The 16,127-nt window shown below is 42.5% G+C and overlaps 1 protein-coding gene across 1 annotated transcript in view; it reads left to right on the top strand.

Annotated features, from left to right (window-relative positions):
- Nucleotides 1–14,456, top strand: part of CD5L (CD5 molecule like) — a 40,735-nt gene extending 26,279 nt beyond the window's left edge. The window contains exons 2-5 of the mRNA XM_089907107.1: nucleotides 6,919–7,066; nucleotides 9,415–9,743; nucleotides 10,531–10,848; nucleotides 11,402–14,456. Coding sequence (XP_089763233.1) covers nucleotides 6,919–7,066; nucleotides 9,415–9,743; nucleotides 10,531–10,848; nucleotides 11,402–11,889 — 1,283 coding nt within the window. The 3' untranslated portion in view covers nucleotides 11,890–14,456. The remainder of the gene's footprint in view (nucleotides 1–6,918; nucleotides 7,067–9,414; nucleotides 9,744–10,530; nucleotides 10,849–11,401) is intronic.
- The last annotated feature ends 1,671 nt before the right edge of the window (nucleotides 14,457–16,127 follow it).

The following is a 16,127-nucleotide window of genomic DNA, read 5'->3' on the forward strand; positions in this document are numbered from 1 at the left end:
CCATCTCAGGATGTCAGTCTTTACCTTCTCCCACCCAGGAAGCACACGCCAGTGACTCTCACCTGTGAGTTCAGCCCCACCCAGTTCTAAAGCCAATCCTGCGTGAGATAGGTGCACATTAAAAACCTTGTCCCACCAAGAGTGACTGAAATGGGTCTTCCTGGAAAAGATCTATCCCATTATTATGGTGGTAGACACCTGATTGACTTAGTATCCTATTAGCTCTTCAGATCATCCTTTGATTATGCACACCCCAGATAGACAGAGTACTTATTTCATGCCATTTTTTTCTCTTAGGGACTCTAAAGTCTCTATCCCCCAGCCCATACAAGACAATATGGACATGATGGACAAGAGACGATGTTTCTTTCTCTTTAAATTAATTAATTAATTAATTATTTTTTGGGCTGCATTGGGTCTTCGTTGTTGTGTGTGGACTTTCTCTAGTTGTGGCAAGCAGGGGCTACTCTTTGTTGTGGTGCACTGGCTTCTCCTTGCGGTGGCTTCTCTTGTTGCGGAGCACGGGCTCTAGGCATGTGTGCTTCAATAGGTGTGGTGCGTGGACTCAGTAGTTGTGGCTCATGGGCTCTAGAGTGCAGGCTCAGTAGTTGTGGCACATGGGCTTAGTTGCTCCACGGCATGTGGGATCTTCCCAGACCAGGGATAGAACCCATGTCCCCTGCATTGGCAGGAGGATTCTTAACCACTGAGCCACCAGAGAAGTCCCGAGACGATGTTTCTTATGGTTCTAACTGCTCAATGATATTCTTTGCCTGATAATATAATCATTTATTCATTCACAGAGTCAACAATCATTTATTCCATGTCAAACACTGGGAATGCAAGGGGAACAACTCAGATGGTTTCCTATTCTCACAGAGACCACTAATAATTGACATATTCAGTTATTTGTCAGAGGGATTTCACCTTGATGCTAAACCAGCAGAGCATGTAGCTCATCCTTCATTACAGTATCCCAGAGAGGGTCTTCTATGCTCTTATGTGTGTTATATACTGATGTTCTCCGGACAATTATCTACTTCCACACTGCTTTGGGCTTACCACTCCCTGCATCCCACCCCATCTTCTTCACCTGGATAAGCCTCCTACTGATAACCCCTTCTCAATTCCCTAAACTTCTCAGCTTCTGAAACTTCTACCTTCATTCTCTTTCAGTTCCCTGACTTGGGACTTGTCATTGCCCAGAACTGCTTCTCCTCTAAAACCCTAACCACTCCTCTCGAAATCTCTGAACAACTTTCCATCACTTGAACTTTCTAGCACTTTCCTTTTCCCCAGCCCTTCCTCAGTAAGATCCTCTTTCCTACCACTTATTTCTGTTTTCACTTTTTATCAACCCATTTCCTGATCTCTAAGTCTTGTCAGCCACTTGAGTTGCTTTCTCATCTCAAACTCCCTGACTCTGTCAGGCTCCCAACATACTTTTCTTACAAGGCTCCAACTTTGAATTGGTCAGGCTGATAATCTCACACTGACCTCTTGATTGTAGCTTGACAGGGCACATTGGTGCTGCTTAGCAAATGCAGGTTTTCAATCCAGTGCTTGTCTTTATCCAGGGTCTCCTTCCCCCTCAGTGATTATTTCAGACCCTTACCATTTTTCAGAAGCTTCCTCTCCAATCCAGACTCCCTGGCTCCTATTAAGCAACTTATCTTCCATTTCACCCCCAAAACACTATGAGGTGTAGTGCCCTACTTTCTACCTACCGTAGCTGACATTTATTTTTATTTTCTCCTTCTGTCACATTTTTTCCTTCCAGAAATCTGGGAATCATCTTAAATGACTACTTACTCCTTATGGTCACATCCAAAGAGCAAAGTCTTCTTACAGGTTCTACAATTAACTCTCTCTCATATCCATCCCCTCCCCTGGACACCCTTTGGCACCCTGGCAGTTTAGACTCTCTTTTGCTCTCTGGACTGGTGCAGTGGTCTCTTCATGAATCTCCCTGACTCCAGACTTCCCCCATTCCAATTCCTCTTTCAAGCTGCAGTCAGAATGCATGCTCTAAAATGCATACCATCCTTCAATAGTTTTTTGTTCCCTTAGCATAATGCTCTTTCTGATTGAAAAAGCTTCCTTTTCCTTTCTTCATGTTCTTGACTCTGTTAATAAAATACTATAGTTGGGAGAAAGCTTTTGTCTTTATTTTTTTCTCTCCTTTTCTTTCACTTAATCTTCTACATTATATGTGGAGAAATATATCTCAATCTTGAACCCTGAGCTCTCCGGTGGATTTGTCTGCCCACAGGCCACATGAAGTCTTTTCTCCTCCACGGGTAAACTCAGTAGGGCAGGTCTGACTTCTGAAGGCGGAAGGTAAAAACATAGGATCTTGGATCCCAGTTGCAAACTAATCTAGATTCCTCAAAGTAAAGCTGATGTTTTGAGCCTTTTCTGAATTCTGTGTCTCTTACTGCAACATTTCAGAATCTGCAGAGGGTGGAATGTGAGTAATTAGCATTTACAAGACATTTATAATGGACTCTCCATCATCTGGATCCTATTGATACCTTCATATTACATAGTCTTCACATTTCAACACCAATATCTCCTGACACCTGACCACCAAGCAGGCTGTGACCAGCCATTTCAAACTACCTGTCATTGCTTAAATAGGTAATACTGTTTCATTTGTCTGCTTATGCACAGCAAAGTCTTTTCCCATTCTGATTCTCCATGCTACTCATCCTTTAATTCCTGTTCAAGTGTCATCATCTCTCTAAAGCCTATTATTTGCACCAAGTAAAGGTGACCATTTCCTCCACTGTGTTCCCAAAGTTTCTTATACTTTCCTCTCTTACAGCTGTTTTTACGTGCTATTACAATTACTAGACCATATCATTTTGCAGCACCAAACTCTCCCTTATTCATCAGTGTACTCCCTTGACCCATCGCATTCACCTAACACACATGGCAGCTAAAAACTTTCTACTGAATATAATAATATGGAAATTATAGGAAGAAAAACAGGATTAAAAATAAATACCTATAGTGAACTAATCTTTGTATAGAGTGATCCGAATATTACAAAGAAGCTAAGATGTTTCATTAGAGAGACAAAATTACCCTGTTTGAAATAGTAGGGAGTGATGTTAGCATATGTAGTTGAGTTCTTGAATAGTCTAGAGTTGAGTAGCTCTTGAAGCAAAGCTATACTTAAGGGCTTCCCTGGGGACGCAGTGGCTGAGAGGCAGTGGCTGAGAGTCCGCCTGCTGATGCGGGGGACACGGGTTCGTGCCCCGGTCCGGGAAGATCCCACATGCTGTGGAGCGGCTAGGCCCGTGAGCCACGGCCGCTGAGCCTGCGCGTCCGGAGCCTGTGCTCCGCAACGGGAGAGGCCACAACAGTGAGAGGCCCGCATACCACAAAAACAAAAACAAAAACAAAAACAAAAAAGCTATACTTAATAGCAAGGCAGGGGGACCTGGGAATACTGAGGGTCTTGCTACTCAATCCCTGCCCACCATATCTTAGACTTAAGAACGACTTGATTTCATTACCATAAGGACCTGTTTCCCTTCAACTTCCAAAGATGGGCATAAATGAGGACAAGCATAGAAGAAAAGCAGATCCAAGTCCTAGGCCCCCTGCTTAGCACTGGAAAAGCTGGTTTGAAGGAAATAAATCCAGCCCTATTTGCAGAGACTGACACCTTGACTCTGGATTACCATCTTGACTCTGGATCATGGTGCCCACAAGGGCAACTCTGGAGTTGTTCTGTGATATCTGGCTTCTATATTTTCTAGTCACTTCCACCTGGAAGGAGAGAATTGAAATTGACCTATTGCCCCCCACACACCATACATGGGGGACAAGCATTGCTTGATATTCTAATGTGAAGTGACCCCATTCTTGGTACTTGCCTTTCCTTGTGGGAGTTGTTTCCCCTGTTTACATAGTGAAGGGACTGAAGCAGAGACTGATGGAGCTGGGATTACAGCTGAACCAAATCATAACAGCTTGGGAATATTTTGTTTGTTTTCTTTGGTTTTCAGCATCTTTCTGCCAGTTCTGGCCACCTCCCTTCCTCTGGGGACATGCTGAATTCAGCAAGTCTAGTTCTATCAGTTCTGCTCCCTGAGCCCATTGGTTTCTGGTCATCTGATAAAGCCTCTGCTGCAGGCAGGACCTTCCTCCTTCCCTCCTCCCAGCACACTTGCAACCAAAGCTGAATATTGCTGTTCTGGGGCTTCCTGCCAGCCTTACAATTCAGCTCACCATCTCCAGCTACCTGGGTCATGGCTTTGCTATTCTTCTTGATCCTTGGTGAGTATTTCTGCTCCTTTTGGTCTAGGCTTCAGAATACTCTGGAACTTTGATTGGGGGAATCCGCTCCTTGCCCATCTGGTGCAGATCTAGGTATCATTCAAGGAAAGGCTCTTCCTTGCTCTCCTCCTTTCTCTATACCTGGCAATTATCCTAAATCCCCAAAGCCACTTAATTTATACCCAATTTATAATCCACCTTGATTACCAGAAAATTTCCTATTTCCCTATATTTGCACTAACAAATTTGTACATAAATTTTCCTAAATGCACTATTTATAAAAAGACAAATAAATGGACCAAGGTTAGCAGCAGATAAAGCAAGAAAAGGAGGTAGAACTGCAGGACAAACAACTTTCATTTATCATATTGTGTTTCATTTATCAAATGTGTTTCATATAATGTTTCCCTAGTTTTTCCCAGTTTCTTATTGCTTAGATTAATTTAGAGTAAATGGGGATTTTGGAATCAAAGAGATCTGAGTTTCAATCCTTGCTCTTTGATTTCTTAGCTGTCTGAATTTTAAAGTTACTGTATCTCTCTGAAATCTCATTCTCATCTATGAAATAAAGATAATGGTATGTTCCTCAGACTTTCGTTAGGCACGTTTTCACAAGATAACAGTGCCTGCTAGGTCCCTTCCCTAATCAATCACATCCATTTTAATTATCTTGTTGATCCAGTACATCACTGAAGCCCACACTGGTTTCTCAGTTGGACACTTGTGTGCTCTATGCAGGGTGCTGGCCACATGCTTAAACATCTATATACCCCTTATATCACCTAACAGATAGTCCCACCCATTATGAAGGTGCTGTTGAATTTCTCAGACTTACCTTCAGTCACATCTCCTTCATGAAGCTTTCCTTATCTGTGACACCCATAGTCATCCACCCTGCTACAGAGTATTCAAGTCACTTTTGGGCTATGTCACTTTCACACCTACATATCAGGTTCATCACATTCAGTTTCCTTTGCATGTACACATGTTTTGTGTTCTTTATTAGACATGTAGGGTGTTATGTATAATATAATTTTGAGTTTTAGACAATTGCACACAAGGTCTCGTTGAGTCTGGGAGTGGCCATATCCTGAAAACTAAGGACATGGGGTTATTAAGAAATTATTTGGAAAGCAAGTATTTGGAAGAAAATGTTCCAGGACAAGCCAGTGAAATACATAGATTTACCTAAAAAGCTCTAGGCTGGAAGTCCAAAGATATTAACTCCTTCAGAAAGATCTTATAAGATGGGATGACAGGCAGGGGTTGGGAATGATGAGTTCTGCAGTTCAAAGGCCACTGACACTCAACAGGTTTCAGGACTCTCTCTACAGCATTAGGAGGGAGCCTAATGAATAGAAGAGTCTGATCATGTAGATATCCTGTAGGAAGAAACTCTGGTGGTTCAAAGATGTGCTGGTGCTTAAACCTGGAAGTTCGGAACTCAATGTAGAACTGCTTTCTGACCTATCAATCAGGGTTCAGCAAACTACAGCCTGCAAACTAAGAATGGATTTTACATTTTTAAATGGTGGAAAAAAATCAAAAGAAGAATAATATTTTGTGACACATGAAAATATGTCAATTTCGTTGTCCATAAATAAAGGTTTATTGGAACACGGCCATGCTCATTCATTTATATATATATATGGCTGTGCTAATGCTACAATGACAGAGTCGAGTAGTTAAAACAGACTATATGGCCCACAAAGCCTAAAATATTTACAATCTGTCCCTTTACAGAAGAAGTTTGCTGACCCTGGTCTAAATGCAGTGTCAGTGAACACAGACATATCCTGCCATTTTCCCCTATGCTCTGTGCTGCTTCCTATGACATTTTTATCTTCCCCAACCAGTGTGTCTGCCCAGAGGCCTCTAGCATGCTTTCCTTTTGAGCCCAGATGCTGCATCACCACACTTTTACTTTAGGTGGTAATCACCAATCAGTCTAATTGACTAGAATAGAAAACCAAATCCATCCATGCCTGGGGTAAAGCCAACATCAGATGTAAAGGGAACATGATGGGTCAGTTAGCTATGGTAGAACTGGTTTTGTGGTTCCTAGTCAGTGCCCATGTGTCCTTTGAGACTGGTCATTCCAGGAAGAAAAGGTCCCAAGAAGGACTAACTTTGGAGGCTGTGTATTTACCACTCTAACTGTCCCACAAAGTTTGGCAAAGGCTTTCTAGAGAGTTGCATTTTTGAACAAAGCCTTGGAAATTGACTACATGATCTCATTCACTTCTCTCTTTTTTCCTCAGCCTTTTGTACTGGACTTGGCCTCTCAGGTAAGATTTTTGGGTTCCTAAGAGGGAGGACTTTAAGCTCTGGAGAGTGGAAATTCTGAAACTTCTCTGGGCCATGGAGAGAGCATCTGGTTCAAAACAGCCCAAGTAGATTTCCTTTCTGGTTTCCCAACCCACCCACTCAATCTTATGTGGGTAGATTTCCACATAAGAAAAAAGTTGGGTGGTTTATCTTGCAAGGGGATTCCTCTCCACTTGGCTTCTGTGACCCAAGGCTCTCGGCCACATCTAAGTAGCAGAGGGCTTTGTTTCAGGCTCGGAAGACACCTCACCCCCTGGGAAACAAACTTCCTTTTGCCCTGCTGAATTCTACCATTTCCAGTTCTCTCTGCTAGCTTTAATGGTACCATTGAACTAGAAATGCATCAGCTTCTGTGCAGCATATGGCTTCACCAGCAGAGTGCAGGTTGGATTTCAGCCACCACTGGCCATTTCTGTGAGGAGTCTTTGGGTGGAGCACAAACAGCTCAACTGAGGAGAGAAAGGGGCTGCAAAGAGAGAATTAGTCTGTGGGAGAGGAAGGCTCTGATGGCCCAAAATCAAGGGGATTGGCTGTGGATTATGAGTTTCTTTGACATTATCCCTTCAGCCTAGTCTTTCTCTTGATAGTAGAGGCTTTACCAGAGAGGGGCAGCTACAAACTCCTCTATGAATGTAGAGGGTTTTACACCCTGATAGATGCAGTTTGATTCCTTAAAGGAGTGCTGCTTCTGAGTCTCAGTCCAATACTCAGATTACTTGGTCTTTCTTCTCTGACCTCCAGGGCTATCCCTTACTGCAAGTGCCGGGAGACACCTGCTCTCTTTATAGCCTTCTCACATCCTAAGATGTTTCTCCTCCACCCCTGGGTCCCTCTTTCAAGACCTCAGCTAATAAAGTAAGCTAACACACTGCCTAGGACACACTGCCCTGACGAGCCCCTCTGTTCTTCTCTCTAGCTTTCAAATCTTTTCTCAGACCTTCTCTCCCCTCAAGCTGGATTTCTTTTATACTTATTCTGTGTTCCTCTCTCTCTCTCACTGTCTCTCTGTCTCTTTTTTAAAACATATTTCTTCTTTCTTAGGAGGTGTTCTAGTCCTCCACTTCATGAAAATGAACATTTATTTAAAACCAGAGTTTTATCATTCAAAATAAAATGAAATAACATATGCATGATTCTGATAACTAATATTTGCTGGAGTACACAATAATGCCTATCCAAGCTCTAATCTTAGTTACAATGACCCAAAAGTTATTTCTAGATGACTCTTCTTGAATTATATTTGTACTCAGATATACATGCCTTAAACTTTGGTGTGCAAAAATGGAGACTTTTCTTATTTTTTATAGTTTTATTTTAATTTCTATCTCTAACCTCCATTCTTCATATTGCTTCCCTCAAGAAATTATGGAAGAAAAGGAGAAGAACAAAAACAAATGAACAAACCAAACATAAACTTCCCAGTGTGATTTAAAATCAGGTCAGACTTTTTTCACCCAACAGCATCTTCTGGGGTTGATGCCAAGTTCTAGGGAGTTTATGCAGAGTTGAGGCAAGGTAGGCAGTGGAAAATCTTGTCCTGAGAAATTGTATTCCATTTTTGCAGGGATCTGGGTCATTCCATGTGACCCATGTTGTCACATGTTATACTGTTCATATTCTAATAGATCACAGACCACCAGTCTGAATGTGGCCCCTCCAGGTTCAACAGACCTCTCCATGGATGTATGGCAAATTTAGGTTTTCTTTCTCACTCTATCACTCTGGGGCTGAGAGGACTTGGCGGGATTGCCTCAAGCCTATTAAATATAATCTCTTTGAGGGCAACAATGCTAACTATCTTGTCATCACTATTCTCTGAGTTCATAAAACAATACCTGGAATGTAGTATCCAGAAGTTTATTTTCTGATGGGCTCTTCCCTGGGCTCCCTACACAACCATCTCTACTCCATGTCTAAGTCTTAGTAGAAGGGAAAGAATTTCTATTAGTCTTTTCTACCTCACAGTTGTAGTCAAGAAGCAGAAACACATCCTGGATTCCTCAGAAATTATCTGGAAGCTCTGTGAAGCATATCTCCTACTCCCAACCCGTAGAATCCTCTAGACTCAGTTTTGGGGCTCTGAGACTCTGAGGCTCTGATTCTTCCTTTGCCCAGTATTCTCTGTATTTCTTCTGAGCTGGGTTCTTGGACATGGGAAAATGTCATAGAAGTAGCAAGGATGAGTGGTAGTGGATCATTGATACTGGGAGAGAGAGTTAGGTTGTTCAGCCCAAATTATATCCAGACACCTTGCCTCAATCTAGCTGCCATGGGGGGAGACAGAGTCATGAGGAAGAAAGGACAAAAACAGATATCATCTCTACACTCCTGTTCTGACCTGGGTTTTCCACTATTTGACAGTGTGACCATATGACCTTGAATTTCATGAGGATCATTTTCTTCATCAGTGAAATGGTGGGGTAGACTTGATGATCTCTATAGGTCCTTCTTATCCTGACCACCAAAGATTCTAAAAACTCTGCTGGATGTTCAACCAACCTCTTTCTCTTAATCTTCAAACACCTAGATATGACTGCTGGTTTTCAAAAACTAGCAGTCATATCTAGGTGTCTTGAAGTGGAGTTTCTTGGTAGGGTACAATTAAGAGTGTAGCAAGGCTAGAACTCAGAGATGGAGTCCTGAAGCTCCTCTTCCTCCTCTTCCCTTTTGGCCCCTCCTTTCTCATCCCTCAATTTTCCATGCACTGGAAGTGGTGGAAGAGTTCTAAGAAGACTGCATACATGCCTGACTACTCTCTGAGCTCCTCCCAGATCTCCAGCCAATATCTCATTTCTTTGCAGGGTCTTCATCCAGAACGCGACTGGTGGGAGGTCGCCATCGCTGTGAAGGGCGGGTGGAAGTGGAACGGGACGGCCAGTGGGGCACCGTGTGTGATGACGGCTGGGGCATGAAAGATGTGGAAGTGGTGTGCCGGGAGCTGGGCTGTGGAGCAGCCACAGGGACACCCAGTGGTACTTTATATAAGCCATTGGCAGAAAAAGACCAAAAAGTCCTCATCCAAGCGGTCAGCTGCAGTGGGATGGAAAGTAAACTGATTCATTGTGAGCAAGAGGAAGATGTTTTTGATTGCTCCCACAATGAGGATGCAGGGGCTATGTGTGAAAGTGAGTATGGCAGGGCTCAAGGACTATCTGCCAGCTGCCCACACCCCACATGACCACTCTTTGTCCTTATTCTCCACCATGAACTAATGGCTAATTGGCTCCTTGTCCTTCACATCTTACACTTCCTCAATTGTGGACACTGGAGACAAACATTATCCTCAGGTAGAATTGCTACTCATCCTTGGTTGAGCTAATGATTTTCTCTTAGTTTCAATCTATATGAGAACCTGTTTCTCTTCTTCACACACACAAACATGCACAAATCCAACAACCACTAAACATTTGCATCTAGAGCTCAGGTGGAGTTATGGGGAAGAAATGAGCTCCCAAAGTATAATGCATGCTTTTTCAGTTCTCAAGGAGTCCACCATCTAGCTAGGTAGACAGGAGACACTCATAGGAAACCAACACACAACAACTGTGTGTATATCTATCTATCTATCTATATATACACATACATACATATATATGTGAATATATATATATATAATTGTTGTTGTTGTTGTATTCCTTTGCTCCGTTCATATATTTGCTTTCTATGTATTAATAATTTCTCTCTCTGTGTCTATCTCCTCCTCCATTAGACTGTGATTTGGCTAAGGGACTAGTTCATGTCTTCTCTTTGTTACCCCACAGTTTGTTATCAGAGAAACAATCACTAAATGCTTGCGCCCTGATGCTGAGGTCTCATTCTTATTTCTTAGAAAAATTCAGTGTTAGGAGCCCCCTTTTCTGGGAAGGATGTGTTCTTACAAAGAGCAGACGCTTCATGTTTCTTTTCCCATAGTTCCAGAGACTGTGCGGCTGGTTGGTGGCCCTGGTCGCTGCAAAGGGCGAGTGGAGGTGAAGCACCGAGAGCAATGGGGCACCGTGTGCAAAGCAGGCTGGAATCTCTCAGCCGCGAAGGTGGTGTGCTGGCAGCTGGGGTGTGGGAGGGCCACACTGACCCAAAGATGCTGCAACAAGGATACACAGGGCCAAGGGCCCATCTGGCTGAGTAAGGTGTCATGCTCAGGACAAGAAGGAAGCCTTCAAGATTGCCCTTCTGGGCTCTGGGGGAAGAATAACTGCACCCATGATGAGGACACGTGGGTCGAATGCGAAGGTAATGCCTATAAGTCCAGCGACTAGGTTCATTCATGAATTTGATTAAATGGAATTCTATTCAACCAATGTTTACAGAGAACTACTCATGCATCACATAACCATGACAACGTTATTTAAGTGTGCTGCTCATCAATTGTCTTGTTTTTAAAATGGAGGTAATGATACTTACCTTTGTATATGAAAATGCTTTAAATGATATTAAGCAATGAATTAATATGAACTATTATTATATTGAATTCTATATAATAGGAAAGGACACACCATTCCATGTACTTGTTGAAGTCTCCAATTTTAAAAAACGGCTAGAAAGTCATTCATAAATATTAGACTTTTATAAAATAAATGGGAAAGTGAAAAGATCTTAGTTAAGGAAACGGTCCTGGGCCACATGAATTGGAACCTAGAGCAAGGGTTATAATCACAGAAACTAATCATATAATCACAGAAACACAGGTAAAGAGTTTCAAAAGTGCTGATGGGATTTGAATGAGGATGTAGATGATGTTATTTCTTCTTCTTTCCATGTCTCTCTCCATCCCCTGACCCTGCAGATCCCTTTGACTTGAGGCTGGTAGGAGGAGACACCCGCTGCTCTGGGAGACTGGAGGTGCTGCACAAGGGCGAATGGGGTTCTGTCTGTGATGATGGCTGGGGAGAAAAGGAGGAAAAGGTGGTGTGCAAGCAACTGGGCTGTGGGGAGTCAATCTTTCTATCTGCCAAAGCCCGGAGAAACTTTGGCCTTGGAGCTGGCCGCATCTGGCTAGATGATGTTCATTGCTCAGGGAAGGAGCAGTCCCTGGAGCAGTGTCGGCACAGGTTCTGGGGGCATCACAACTGCAACCACAAGGAAGATGTGGCCGTGACCTGCTTAGGTAAGTCCTGTAGATGGAACCCAAGGGGACTGACATTGAGGGAGGTGAAGAAGAGGGTGGTGGGGGTGAACTCTGAGGATAAGAGTTATTCTACCAGTGCCATACAGCTGCCCATAATTGTCACCTACTTTATGTGTTCTTCAAGGAATTTAATTGAGACATTCTAGTAGTGAATAGACTGATAATAATAATAATAAATCCCATACCATACAGTTATTGAATATGAGAACAAAAAGCATTTTGAAAATTATTGAATTAACACCTTTATATTAAACATGAAGAAAGTAAGAGTCAGCCAATAAGTAACTTTCCAAAATCATAAAAATTGTTTTCAAATGATAGGGCAGAACTAAGATGAAACTCTAAACTATAGAAAATTGTCCCATCTCATTCTACCTATTGTCACTCCCCAGATATTAAGTTAAGCTGTGGGAATGGGGCTGGGGTAGGGGGCTCTTTGGGAATTCCCATGAGTGTCTTTCTAGAGAAGCCAGGGTACTATTCCTGAACTGTAGACCTCTATGGGGGAGTGAAGGAAGAAATCCTGTCCCGACGTGAGTCCGGAAATGCAAGCATAGCCTTTGGGTGACTGACTCAAGAGAGTCACAGTTCTGAAGCCCAGCTTTTTAATCAGGGTGGGAAACTGGCATGCAGGGCTGCCTGGTTAAATGCTCAGCTATGGAACTGGGTAAGAGCTGATAGTGGACCAAAGATATGAAGAGCAGCTAGTGCCCAGAAAAGGAGGGTTTTAGTGACAGAAGACTAGGGTTTGAGCCTTGCTGCTGCCATTCTGAGGCTAGTTAATCTTAGATAGTCACTTAACTACTCAAGACCTCAGTATTTTCACTGTTAAAAAGGGAGACACTTGTCCCATTCTTCTTGAAGAGTTTTGTGACTGTGTGAAGGTGAGAAGTGTTAATATGTGTGAATACTCTTTGTGACTCATAGGGGAGCTGGTTGAATTAAGTGCCTGGGACACTGTACCAGATTCTGACATGGTCCACATCAGTGTGAGATATGTGTGTGATTAGGTCTGGGAGGGTCTCTGTTTCTTATTCTGGAACCCAGTCTTCTTTCTTGGCCTCTTTGGGTCTGAATGAAATAATCCCCTCTTGGCGTGTCCCCATCCTTACTGTACGTTCTTCTTCTCTTTACAGAACTGTAGCCTGGCCTTCTTGATGCTTGACCTGATCCCTGCAGGCCCTGAGGGTCTTTTGCTTTCTCCTGGGCCAGAATGGCCTGGCATGAGCACTGAGCCTGCAGGCTTAGCTACCACTCCCTCAGCTCCTCAGCAGGAATCTGAACACTCTGCTTATACTTTGCTCTCAGAGCCAAGCACCCCTATCATTGCCTGGAGATATGAGTTGTTGACTTCTCTCTTGCTGGGGAAGATGAGCTCCCAGTCGCCCTCTCCTCACTGCTGACCCTTTGGCATTGGTTCTGGCCTCTCCTGCTTCTTCTCAACCAGCCTAGCATCCCCAGGCTTGTTACTTTGACCACTACAGGCCCTTTTCAAGAAAAGATCTATGTCTGTAAAGAACATGAAAGGAATGAGACAACAAAAGAACATTTGAAGGGGAATATGGGTTAACAATTACATGAAAGTTGGGGGAAAGCTTAGAGTCTTTTTGAACGCTTTTTCTTAACCTTCAGGTGATCACAACAATTAACATCTGAATATTCTCCTATTCTTTGATGAGAGTAGACCATTCTTTCAAGAGCAGTGCAGTATCCTGTAATCCTAGACCTTTTCACGACACTTGGAAAAAAATATCACACTCCCTGAATGCCCATAATAAAATATCTTTGTTGACCATCCATGTACATCTTGCCAACATGGTGTACATTGAACAAGAAGAATCTCATAAATTCACTATTCCAAGGAAAAATGTTTTGGCTATGGAGCTGCCACTAGGAGAAGGGAAAGGAAGAGATGCAGACAGAGTTTAGGGAGGTCCAGAGTCATGCCTCATGCCAACCAGATGATATAATTTTAATTCTGTCAACTCGGACTTTAGGATCTGCAAGTCTGAGGCAAGATAGAATGATACTAAGGAGAGAATCATGACTTAATTCTAAAAACTGACAACTTTAGATTCTGAGGCCAAGTCGAGTACCTGTAATATGCCTACCTTTATGCTTTCTAATAAAGTAGTTCTCACAGTCTCAACAGTTGCCTCTCTCTGTGATATACTCTTTCTACCCAAGAGGAAGCAGGTGTCTCAGCTTTACAGGGATGACCTTTTAGGCAGGATTAGGTAGAAGATGCAATCTGCCAGCAGATGCAGCCTTATGTGTAATATAGATTTCTCCTCTGGATGGAGAACTTTCTCCCTGTCTATTTCCTATAATGGGAAAATATGTAAAGAAACCTAGCTTCATAGAAGAGAAGAAAATTCCTTAACAGACATTTTGAGATCTATCCTGTCTACTCAAAGAGATTTTGCCTTTAACTGATCAGTTATCTCAGGTCCTCCTGATTTTCCCTACAGACTAGTATCATGTTCCCTAAACTACACAGTATTATATCTAGAATCTAGAGGCCTGCTGAACTGCCTTGATTGAGTCATTGAAAAGCTAGCTCTTTTATCCTAAGTAGAGTAGAACAGGGTTGGCATTTCACAAAAGGAACTTTGATTTCTCCTTAATTTCTACACTAAAATTTCTTTTGTAAAATTCCTACTTAACAAGACCCCTGAGAACAAATTAGATAAACATAATACCTCTTAGAGGAGGCCGGGTGATCCAACGCAGAAAGCAAGACATGACAGTAGCCTAATAAGTAGCATTGGACATCTAATAAGAATGTGTCACTTAAATAGAGGAAACTGAGAAGCTGAAAGTCAAAGTTGACACTAGCCTATTAGCACTGTCCAGGAGAACGTTGTTCCCTGACCCAAGAATATGGCTGTTTATCTTGATTTCCAAAGTGGACATGGATGAAATAGTACATCAGAGCCTGAAGAAGTTAGCATAGTGACAATGACTGACAGTGCTCACAAATATTCATGTTTGTTTCTTCTTCCTGGACATGCCACTAGTCTATCCCAAGTTTGTCTTATAGAAGATACCCCAACCAGACTCCTGCCCCAACCCTAGCAAAGAAGTGCAGTAAACTGGAGCTCTTCATTCAATGAGAATTTTACCCATTGGGTATTTTAGGAGTTGCCAGTTGGCATACACCTTATCCTCCAAGTACCTGTCCTGTAAGCAGCATCTCCTGACCCTTGCCCAGTTCCAGATCCCTAGCTACTCACGAAGTGCTCAGCATGCACTTGCTCACTACACCTTCTTACAAGAGTCCTGGGCAGCAATGGGCCTCCAGGTCTGTGGAGCTAGAGCCTAACACTAAGCACCTACATAATCTCCAGTGGGGAGGGGACCCGCCACTGGGAGTTTACCCTGAGGCTGCAGCTGCAAATTGGCCACAATCAATCTCCATTTGGACTTGCTGCCTGATGGTCCCAGGCTTCTCAAGTAACTAGGGCTACCAGGTGTCCCTTTGATCTAGGTGGGACCATATGTCCCATTCTCACAGTGGAAATAATTTATGACACTTTCATATCAAGGCAGTTAACAATAGTGTGCCTTCTCAATGCTCTTTCTCTCCTTACCTGCTGGCTTGTTAGAGAAGACCCCAAAGACCTAGGGGAGGGCAGACCCAGAAGATGGAAGGAGCCTGGATCTCTGAATGACAGTGTGGATCTCTGAATGACTCATACTCTGCTGACTGTGTCGTGAATAAGAAATAAAGCTTATTCATGTTAAGTCACTGAAGTGTTGAGGAGGTTTTTACAGCAATTAGTTTAGCTGGACTAAAACAGATATAAATAGTATTTTAAAAAATCAATTGCATTCCTTCAAAGCTCACCAAAAAAAATTCTGATGATCATTTGGCTTCCTCTAAAGCTCCTAGATATCTAATATTCCATGCTAATCAGGAAATGTGAGACTTGGCTCACTCACTTTATTTTTACTATAAATTATATTTTATTTTGGATATTTATTTTTGATGGTCTTCTGACCCACCCCCTCACCCCCACATATGTTTTTTTCTAAAAATTATGCAAGATGCTCCTGGAGAATTCCTTGCCAACATTATTTGTTGTGTATCTTAAGACTTTATTATTTTTTTTAAGAACAATTTTAGGTTCACAACAAAACACAGTGGAAGGTACAAAGATTTCCCATACACCTCCTGCTCTCACATATGCATAACTTGCCCCATTCTCAACATTCCCAATAGAGTAGTATATTTGAACCTACACTGAAATGTCATTCTCTCTCAGATTCCATAGTTTACATTAGGGTTCACTCTTGGTGTTGTTCTATGGGTCTGGATAAATTTATAAATGTGTATTCACCATTAGAGTATCATACAGAATACTTTTACTACCTAAAATCC

This window comes from Delphinapterus leucas, chromosome 1 (genome assembly GCF_059928025.1).
Source record: "Delphinapterus leucas isolate spDelLeu-1000000601 "Yukka" chromosome 1, BTC_Dleu_Yukka2, whole genome shotgun sequence".
In the NCBI taxonomy this organism is placed as follows: domain Eukaryota; kingdom Metazoa; phylum Chordata; class Mammalia; order Artiodactyla; family Monodontidae; genus Delphinapterus; species Delphinapterus leucas.